This window comes from Sander vitreus, chromosome 19 (genome assembly GCF_031162955.1).
Source record: "Sander vitreus isolate 19-12246 chromosome 19, sanVit1, whole genome shotgun sequence".
Lineage (NCBI taxonomy): Eukaryota > Metazoa > Chordata > Actinopteri > Perciformes > Percidae > Sander > Sander vitreus.
The window spans coordinates 16,905,955-16,917,085 of record NC_135873.1 but is presented as its reverse complement, the minus strand read 5'-3'; the positions used below and the strand labels follow the sequence as shown (position 1 = coordinate 16,917,085).

Sequence of the window (11,131 nt, the reverse complement as noted above, 5' to 3'; positions counted from 1 at the left end):
GCTCTGCTGATTTCAACACATTCTCACTCCCATCGCGTCAAATACGGACGCTTGGTCAGGTGCCTTTGGCGTTTTTGTTATTGACGCTAAAAGTCTCCTTTAGCGTCATATTTAGACGCTCTTGGTCGGGACTCTTGGAGTCACTTTGCGACGCTCGGGGTCGGGACGTACGTTTAACTGACACACCCACAAGAATGGGACCGTTGGTGGGTTAGTTTTAAAATGTACGTTTCAGGGCCAGCGGGACAAGAACGGGACATGATCCCCGGTCTCCTGGGTTAAAAGTGCTGTGTTGTTTGACCCATCCGTTTCTCCCGTTTCCCACGTTCATTTCTTGGGAGTGCGTGTTAAAGGGTCTGGGAGAAGTGATTTAATAGTGAGAAGTTTCAATGCAACCAAAAACGCGACTACATTTTACATCTAATTACAGTAACGCACAGGCAATCTAGCGATAATCCCTGCAGTTGTGTTCTTGAAATAAAATCGGGGGGCATATCATAGTGGGGGGGTCTGGCTGTCCTCCCCAGGGAAGTTTTGAGCATCAACGACTTCATTTCCTGTGTTCGGATACACTTATATGCACCAATTTACAGTGGAAATACCTTTATTTAGCCTATGTGAAGAGGATAACGGATGACAATTCAAAATATATCAAAAATATAATGGAAAGTATGCTGTTGCGTGTCATTGGGCATTTTGAAGTGGGTATATGGAAATCCTGGAGCGTTCTTAGTGGGTATACTGCGTAGACCTGCGTATCACGTAGACCACACCACTGAACACTGGCCTGGATTACGCCAGTGAAAATGTCTACCGGGAAGAGACGTCAAGACTTGTTGTTTATGACCAAATTAGGAACTGGCTACGTGGCCGCAGTGTAATCGGCGTCACGTCCTGCCTCCCAGCGCCACCGCTCAGCTAAACCAAACCGAGTTACTTCCAGGAAGTGAAAACGCGTCGTGCTACATGTGTGAAAGGGGATTCCGTACGAGAAAACGGCTTAGCTCTGGCCTACCAGTGCGAGATCAACAGTGGTGGAATCTAACTAAGTACACTAAGTACTGTCCTTAAGTACAATATTGACATACTTGTACTTTATTTGAGTATTGTCATTTTACGCCACTTTATACTTTTACTCCACTTCATGCCAGAGGGAAAAATAGTAAGCTACTTTATACTCCCGATACATTTATGACACTTTTAGTTACTTTTTACTTAAAAAACTATATATGATGCAGTACTATACTGCTCATCTACCCAGTAGTATACAAAGTATTTAAAATGGGCTCTGCATTGATAACGCAAAAACACCCTGAATATATTCTGTAATAAACTAAGTAAAATAAGTACTTTTACTTCGGAAACTTAACGTTTTGAATTCAGGACTTTTACTCGCAGTGGAGTATTTTAAGACTGTGGTATTTCGACTTCAGTAAAGGATCAGAGTAAAATTGTGAAGTGTAAAACAAAAACATCTACTTTCAGTGCTCTCTGGTGGACAAAGTGTATGCATAATGATATTCGTATATATATGATATATACATATATATATATATATATATATATATACATATATATATATATATATATATATATCTCTCTCTCTCTATCTCTGCGATGATCATCTGCCACGCCATCATTTGGGCTGTAATCTCCTGTAATCTGTTCTGTAGTATTGAATTCTGTGTCACAGTCTGTGTTTGCCAGTGTTTTTTTTTTTCTATCTATGAAGATGCATGATTTCAGATCATAAAAACTTTTCTTTTTGTTCACTGAGATGTAAATGTGAGCTGTGTAAGATACCACAGCTTATTATCATCATAATCAAACCTCAGATTTATAAAGCAGGTAAATTGAAGACTTCACGATAAAACATATTGCAAGATACTATTGGATTGATGTTATTTTACTTAATAAAATGTACAAATAATCTGTCAAATGATGGGGTGATGTGATCTTGAATTGATGTAAAACATGACTAAAGCTTTCGGGGTAACGGAGTTCAGTGAATCGCGGACAGCTGCGTGTTACATCATTGAACACAATGTTGTTGAGAACCAGTCCAGGTTTAAGAAGCGTGCAGGACAAGCGGAATGACATTTTGAACGTTAATGAGGACAGTTTTGCGTACGTCACTGGAGGTTCTGAAGACAAAGGAGACTTTGTCCACTGCACCAGTGTCAGGATTCTTTGCACTCAGCCCTGATTTAGGACTGTCTGGATGGACATTTCGGTCACTTTGATCCTCAGTGTTCTGTGCTGACTTTAATGGAGAAGACCTTTCTTGATCAGAGTGATGCCACGTCCACACGTACCAAAACAATGATGAATTTTTTCACCCTGGGACCAGGTTTCAAAAAAGTGCGTCTTCAGGCAGTGTGTTTACAGGATTCGTTTGGACGATCGGCCCAAACGATGCAAAACGTGCGTTTACACCAAAAAGCGTTTCCGTGTGGATGTTTTTTTTTTCTTTGTTACTTTAAACCACGTGTTTCAAACTCATGGCCCGTGGGCCGAACCCGGCCCCTTTGCAGATTTTGATCCGCCCCGCCTATTAATTTAGGTTCACAATAAAGTTTGGCCCTGTCTAGTCGTGCGCCAAACTAAAAAGACGGGAAACGGTTTTCAAACTCCAATTACATGCCACACTCAAAGCAGAATTTTGGCAGATTTACCAACTTTGAGACTCAGAAATTACCCCAGAAGCAGAGTGTTCATATTTAAGGTTGTGAAACAGGTTGCTGTATTTAATGATGATCATCTATGATGACTAAGGAACTTTTTGCTGACTTTTGTAAAGTCGAAACGAATGACAAAAAAGCAACAAAACGTTGCAAAAACAGAAATGTTTTTTTTAAAAAAAAAGTGACAAATGTTTGAGAAAGCCACAAAAAAGTTGGAAAAAGCTTTACTTGAAGGTATCGACATAGTCGTGACATGACACTGTCATAACTATGACATGACACTGTCATGAACGTGTCATAAACGTTAAACAAGTCATAAATGTTTGACTTCAGTCATTCGGTTTTTGTCATGACAAGTTGACATTGTTTGGGTTGTCTTGATTATGACAAGTTGACATTAATCAAAGTGACATTACCAGAAGTTGTCTTGGTCATGACAAGTTGACATTCAATTAGTTTGGGATGTCTTTGTAATGACAACTTGACATTAACCAGGATGACATTACCAGAAGATGTATTTGTCAAGTTGTCATGACAAAGGCGTCCTCTGGTAATGTCATCCTGGTTAATGTCAAGTTGTCATTACAAAGACATCCCAAACTAATTGAATGTCAACTTGTCATGACCAAGACAACTTCTGGTAATGTCACTTTGATTAATGTCAACTTGTCATAATCAAGACAACCCAAACAATGTCAAGTTGTCATGACAAAAACCGAATGACTGAAGTCATAAACGTTTGACACGTTCATGACAGTGTCATGTCATAGTTATGACAGTGTCATGTCACGATTATGTCGATACCTTCAAGTAAAGTGTTACCAAAGCAACAAAATATCCCCAAAAAAAACGACATGCAATAACAAAGATATTTGCAATAACAAAGATATTTGACTATATACAGGGTTTTCCCTGCTATTATAAAAAGGTTTAGGGGCAGCACCTAATGAATGAATGAATGAATGTAACTAAAAGACTTTTCTCAGATCTAATGACTGTAGATGGACTTCTTAAGCTGTAAGTTTTATTTATGATCTAACTTTCCCAACATTTTAGACAAAGACATGGTGATAATAACAGTCCAAAATGTGAAAAAGAGACGCAAAACTACCACAAAGGGACAAAGTGACTATAGAGACTCAAAACAACTCGGACGAAAACAAAAATGACCAAAAAGCGATAAAACGCGACTACAAAGAGATGCAAAATGTATGGGGCAATTGCTTTTTTTATTTTTGAAAAATGTCACATTTTCTTGAGGAATGATGCCTAAACCCCCCCCGCCCAAATACGTTCACCTAGGTTTTCCACAAAGCCAGGGAAAACACTGTATACAGTATGTATTTAAAAGCATGTCAATAAACTGTCTGGCCCTAGATGGGATTCTCTTTTCCAGTGAAAATGAGTTTGACAGCCCTGCTTTAGAGTCACCTAAATAGTCTGTGTCTGCCTTTTAAGACTGTCACCATCCAGTGAGCTGCTGAGTCAGTTAACCGGCCATCCAGGAACGCGATACACATGATGGACAGCCCAGAGTTTACTTTTCACTGGGCTCAGATCAAGATATTTGTGCTCAGAACTGAAGAGTTTGTCCCTTACGGTCTAAATCAGTGGTTCTCAAACGGGGGTACGTGTCCCCCTAGGGGTACTTTGGAGGACTGCAGGGGGTACGTGACATTTTTTTTGCAATATGTTTTTCAGTTCCAAGGCTGTAGTTACTTCTACGGTCTTCTTTTTTTCTCCAAGTTTGTCGCTGTTTTTGAAGTTTGTCACCTTTTTTTTGACGGTTTTGTCGCTTGTTTCGACCTGTTCTTGCCTTTCGTCCTTACTTTTTTCTACTGTCTTTTTTTTTTTTCTTCGAAGTTTGTCGCTTATTTGAATTTTTTGTCACTTTTGTCGCCCTAGTGTTGCATTCCTTCCTTCTACTGTTTTTTTTCCCCAAAGTTTTTATTACCATTTGCCTGCCTTTCCTTTGTCTTTTTCCAAGGTTTTGCCTCCTTGTTTCATCAGTATTTAAATGTCTTCCAGGTCCAAGGCTGTTGTTTAGTAAATCTATCGCTGACATCGCTGTATTCTTCCTCTTTATATTAACTTGTTTTTTTCTACCAAATATTATTCGCGCTGGTTAGGGGGTACATGGCTTAAAACCACTTTTCAAAGGGGGAACATTAATGAAAATAAACTTGAGAACCACTGGTCTAAATCATTGGCTTTCATCACTCAGCAGTTTTGTCACTGATAATCAGGACCACGCGGAATTCCGGCAGATTTTAAAAAAAAAAAAAAAAAAAAAAAAAAAACTTTGAATATTAACCCCCCAAACAGAAAAAAAAGTCAGCTAAATTCTGCAGATTTTCACTGTGCGTCGCCGCTGAAAATGATGTGGCTGTTGATGTGGCTGCGAGATCACAGCTGTGGAGAGAATCTGGAGCCCTAACGAGGGCTGATTACGCTGAAACATTTGGTATCACTTGTCTTTGTACGGTAGTTGTACTGGAGGGATCCTAACGAAGTCTACGTATGGCCGGTTATGCACATAATTAGGAGGCAACGCTTTACTTGAAGGTATCTACATGACACATGAACATGAACCATACCCATAACTTGTCATGACAAAAACCGAATGACACTTACTAAAAGAAGCGTTATGTCATAAACGCTTATGACTTGTTTATAATGTTTGACACGTTCATGTCACTCTTATGTAGATACCTTCAAGTAAAGCGTAACCAAATAGGAAAAAAATCCCCTCTAAACAACAAAATAGCAGTGGAGTTACGATACATTGATCTGGATCGAGTCAATCCTCAACCATCCCAATATTATCGATACAAAATGCGCCTTTATTTTGAAATTCCCACTTTATATTTATTCTTTTTTATTAAGAGTAGTTTGTTTTTTAATTTAAATGTCTGGAAGAGCTCATTAATGAAACTGTCAAATCAAATTTGAGCTGTTATTTGCTATATATATATATATATATATATATAAATGTAACTGATTTTGTTAAAGTGCTCATATTATGCTCATTTTCAGGTTCATAATTGTATTTAGGTTATATCAGAATAGGTTTACATGGTTTAATTTTCAGAAATCATTTTTGTTGTACTGCAGCTCCTCTTTTCACCCTGTGTGTTGAGCTTTCTGTTTTAGCTACAGAGTGAGACATCTCACTTCTGTTCCATCTTTGTTGGGAGTCACACATGCTCAGTAGCTAGGTAAGGACTACTAGCCAGTCAGAAGCAGAGTATGAGGGTGTGTCCTGACAGTAGCTAGGTAAGGACTACTAGCCAGTCAGAAGCAGAGTATGAGGGCGTGCCCTGACAGTAGCTAGGTAAGGACTACTAGCCAGTCAGAAGCAGAGTATGAGGGCGTGCCCTGACAGTAGCTAGTTAAGGACTACTAGCCAGTCAGAAGCAGAGTATGAGGGCGTGCCCTGACACTAGCTAGTTAAGGACTACTAGCCAGTCAGAAGCAGAGTATGAGGGCGTGCCCTGACAGTAGCTAGTTAAGGACTACTAGCCAGTCAGAAGCAGAGTATGAGGGCGTGCCCTGACAGTACCTAGGTAAGGACTACTAGCCAGTCAGGAAGCAGAGTATGAGGGCGTGCCCTGACAGTACCTAGGTATGACTACTAGCCAGTCAGAAGCAGAGTATGAGGGCGTGCCCTGACAGTACCTAGGTAAGGACTACTAGCCAGTCAGAAGCAGAGTATGAGGGCGTGTCCTGACAGTAGCTAGGTAAGGACTACTAGCCAGTCAGAAGCAGAGTATGAGGGCGTGCCCTGACAGTACCTAGGTAAGGACTACTAGCCAGTCAGAAGCAGAGTATGAGGGCGTGCCCTGACAGTACCTAGGTAAGGACTACTAGCCAGTCAGAAGCAGAGTATGAGGGCGTGCCCTGACAGTAGCTAGGTAAGGACTACTAGCCAGTCAGAAGCAGAGTATGAGGGCGTGCCATGCTAGCAGCTAGGCGAGCATTATAACGTGTGTTCCAAAGTGACCACGTTTGTCTCTGAAGTAAAGGCTGGACTACAATAGAGCTGTTTGGAGCAGTTTGTGAACAGTGTTTTCTGTTGGAGATGGTAAGTCCCTTTGGGGTGGACTTTGGGCTTTTTCACTTTGTAAACCTATAACATGCACAAAAAAATATATAACACAATAAAGGAAAGGGAAAAAGCATAATATGAGCACTTTAAACAGGCTTATGCATCGCCTCGTATCGGTCGCAGGCCCCTGAATTGAAATCGTATCGTTACGATATCAGCAAATATTTTATCGTTCTGTATAGATATAATATCCTATTGTGTGGCTTACACCCCTACGAAATAGACCCCAAAATGCAACATACACTACTTTAGAAAAAAAGGGTTGTTATATACAAGAATGGTTTTTTTTTTGTGTTTATGTGATACTTCAGTATTTTTAATAACAATAGAAAAAACGGATCTATGAAAAGATTTGAAGGCCGGCGGCAGATATAGCAGTACAGAAAAATACTTTGCACGTCTACAACGTGAGACAGGTGCGTCGGAGGGGGACAAGTTGCAAAGAAACTCCCGCACGCTGTCTAACTTGCAAGAACAATATAAAGTTCAGCCAACGTTTCGGTGCTAGACCAGCATTTGCCTGAAGGTGGTCTAGTACCGAAACGTTGCCTACCCTCTGAGGTCTACGGGCACTTATACATTTCTTCTTGAATTCTCCTTTTGAGGTTTTGTTGTGTGCATATAACCTATAAATACAAATATCAGAAATATGGGTTTCTTAGCTACTACCGAATTGTAATTACCCAAAAATAACACGGATGACTCCATACAACGCGCATCGCAAGTACAACAAAAGATCGGCTCTCTACTCATTGAATTTTTGGGTGTTTTGTTACATTTTTTAGCATTTGAAATAGATATATAGATATATATATATATATATATATCTATATATATATATATCTATATATATATCTATCTATATCTAAAGGTTTCGAAACACTATCCCGACTGAACGTTGACATATACCCTTCTGTGATGATCCTACCTTTATTATTAGTCGGAATAATTCATAATTTCTGCTTTTTTACCTCCAGGAATAGGTATAATGTCCTATAAATTAGGTTTATTGACCATGAATTCCCAAAAATAAGTGTAAAACTAGTAATAACTTGGTGTTAGTGGTGCTCATACATGGTAGTGAAAGGAAGTGTAAAACGGGGGGGGAAAGAGGCCAAAAACATTGAAAAAAAGTCAGAAAAAGTTAGTTTTGACCCGGGAGGACGTGTATAAAGAGATAATTTGGCCCCGACACACAGTACAGATAGGATAACATGGGCGCCGAAATGAAAAGGGCTGCGCTGCTATAAGCGACGCGCCCGGTGCGTTTTCACTGTTATTATTTCTCAAATCTCTCATGAAAACATACCTACACTCAAATGTTTTGGTGCGTGAAATAAGTTCACAAAAGTCTTGGGTTCACAAAAGTAGCGTAATATATGAATAAAATAGTAAATAAAATGTCTTAAATGACATTTTTTTAAATCCCTTTTTGAGTAGGAGTGTTGGCAAACATCGCATTTCCTCAGAGGGTTAAACTTGATTTTTTTTAATTGCAAGTTAGACGGCGTGCAGGAGTTTCTTTGCAGCGGCAGATCCAGTAGTGAAATGCCGCTGTGAGCCCTTCTCGGCTCTCATGTCTGCTGCTGCTGCTGCTGCTGCTGCTGCTGCTGCTGCTGCTCCAGCATGACCTCGCAGGTCCGTCCCAGCTCTCCCAGTTTGACTTTGGCGTACTCGGCTCGGTTCAGTGCCATCTGACAGTCCTTCCTGGCTGAATAAGTGGAGCCTTCGTGAGGTTGACCAGTAGCTACCTGGAGGGGGGAGGGGGGGCAGAAAGACAGGAGAATTACAGCTCTGTTCTGATGCACTTAACCCTTGTGTTGTCTTCCTGTCGACCATGCAACTTTTTGTTTTTCTGGGTCCAACCTTTAGTTGTTCATGTGTCATTTTTCCCGGCCTTTTCCCCCCCCACATTTGTCTGAAACGCTCCGTTTTAGCGCCCGTTTCTTTAAGCCCCCCTTCCGAAAAAGCCCAGTCTGCTCTGATTGGTCAGCGTGTCTGGGTCTTCAGCACCTGCACTCTCTGCACTGTCATTGCAGCTGGGGAATGACTGTAACGGCACTGTAGCATATATATATATATAGAGAGATATAGATAGAGAGATATAGATAGAGAGATATATCTACATAGATATATATATCTACATAGATATATCTATATAGATATATATAGATATATATAGATATATCTATATATATATAATACGCTTCCATCTGGACACTATTACTATTTATATAGTAGTATATTTATATACTACTATATATATATATATAGATATCTATCTATCTATATAGTAGTATATAAATATACTACTATATAAATAGTAGTAGTGTCCAGATGGAAGCGTTTTCAGGCAAAATAGAATAGGAAAAGATGTTTATATGCCATTTTGACACTAATACATTTCATAAATGACATTTTGATGCTTGAAAGTCTTTAGGTTTCGACATAAATGCACATATAAATGTAATTTTAAAAAAATTATCGATTTTCAAATATTGCACCTGATACAGAAGGAAATATTCTGTAGCCTATTTTGCCGTCAATACTGCCGACCTTGTCTTTGCTGTAATCAAATCAGTATGTATTTATGTTTACCATGACGTATACTACTGCTTGAGTGCAGTAAATTTCCACACAAATATTGACCAAATAAAGTTGAAGGACACACCATTATTTTGTTTTATCAATGGGAAACCTACATGTGTACAGACAAGGCTAGCAGCAGCGCCGCGTCAGACACGTTTCTGGTGTGCAAAGACATAGAAAACGCCACGCTCACGGCACGCAGCCAGTGTGCAGGAGGCCTAAGACTACTACTGTGTGTTTGACCTGGGTGAGGTAGCGGATCTGGCCGCTCAGTTCGTTCTCCACTCGGTTGACGGAGCCCTGGAACTGGACCAGCTGTCTGTCCAGGAGGCTGGCGTTGTGTTTGTCTTTGGAGAGTTCAAGAACGATATTACCTGCAGGGGAAGCACACAACAACAACAACAACAACATATCAGCTTTATGAGCAGACATGTTAACAATGCCCTTTTCAGGAAAAACCCTGCATGACTGCACACATATACACAATTACTTAAACAACCATCAAGTGTGCTTATTTGGCTTTAAGGGGCAGCAAAACCAGCGTTAAACACAAAATGTGAAACACTACCATCCTATAAAGTTAATATGTTCTAAGTGCTAGCAAACAGTTGCCTATGTATACATCCTGCAGACACAGAGCGACATTAGCATTCATTTGGACACTATGAACAACACCTTTCACATTACACAGTCATTTGTTTTATTGATCAATAAATTAATAAATTGGGGCATCTACAGGGACCCTCTACAACACACACACTTGCATATAACATATGACATAATAATGCAGGCCCTGTTTTTGGTATAGTACTTAAAGTCTCAGACAAATTAGCAAAAGTAAAAAATAATTCATTGACATGCAATGAACCTGGTAGTTTTGGGGTTCTTGGGGGTCTGGGGCCCCGGGGTTTTTGTTTGTAATCCTGCCTTGCCCAAGATCTAAATATAAAAGTAATGATAACATGAGAGGAATAAAATCCTGCTAAGTAAAAGAGAAAAAGGTTTCCACTTGTTGGCCCAAAATCCTTGGGCCCTGACTATTACGAATCCTAGATCCAATGGTGGAATGTAACTAAGTACATTTACTCAAGCACTGTACTTAAGTACACATTTGAGGTACTTTTACTTTACTTGAGTCTTTTCTTCTCATGCCACTCTACTCCTACTCATTATTGCACATTGTATCATACTTCATACATTATTGTTCTTTTCACTCCACTACATTCATCTGACAGCTTGACTAGTTACTTTAGCCTACAAATTAGGAGTAACAAGTAACATTTTAACAGAGTATTTTTACAGGTTATACGTGCAGTTTAGTGTCCCAAATTCCCCATACAATGTCCTTGTTAATTAATTAGGAACCTGCTAAACCACCTGTGCTACTCTAACCCCTAACCCTAACATGTCTCAAATAAGACCCTCGTCACTTGGGACACTAAACCGCACGTATGCCTTTTTACAGTGTGGTATAGTTCCACAGTAGTTCCAGCGCTGCCTAAATGTCTAGTATGCGGGTGAAATGTGTCCTCACCGGCACACTGCATGACCGTCGCTATCTCCTTCTCCACGTCCTCCAGAGCTCGGAGCCGCTCGTTCGCCATTGAGTGGCCAGGAATTCACCGGCCACAACCAGCAGCTCTCCGAAAACAACTCCTACTTGTTAGTCCACACACAGTGCAGTGCAGACAACTCGGATCTGCGTAGACGGGAGGAAACCTAAAGACCGAAGCGGCTGAAGAAGAAGAAG

The 11,131-nt window shown here is 40.1% G+C and overlaps 1 protein-coding gene across 1 annotated transcript; it reads right to left on the bottom strand.

Moving 5' to 3' along the window:
* Nucleotides 1–7,086: 7,086 nt before the first annotated feature.
* med11 (mediator complex subunit 11) lies at nt 7,087–11,081 on the bottom strand. Its single transcript, XM_078275652.1, has 3 exons — nt 10,916–11,081; nt 9,625–9,755; nt 7,087–8,543 (listed from the first exon to the last, which is right to left on the bottom strand). The coding sequence occupies exons 1-3, from the start codon at nt 10,983–10,985 to the stop codon at nt 8,367–8,369; spliced, it is 378 nt and encodes a 125-aa protein (XP_078131778.1). The 5' UTR covers nt 10,986–11,081; the 3' UTR covers nt 7,087–8,366.
* Between the last annotated feature and the right edge of the window lie 50 nt (nt 11,082–11,131).

Coding starts and splice junctions, on each gene's coding strand:
- med11 (XM_078275652.1), bottom strand. CDS start 10,985: ATGGCGAACGAGCGGCTCCGAGCTCTGGAGGACGTGGAGAAGGAGATA. Junction 9,756..10,915: donor GACGGTCATGCAGTGTGCCG/GTGAGGACACAT, acceptor CTTCCCCTGCAG/GTAATATCGTTCTTGAACTC. Junction 8,544..9,624: donor AGATCCGCTACCTCACCCAG/GTCAAACACACA, acceptor TCCCCCCTCCAG/GTAGCTACTGGTCAACCTCA.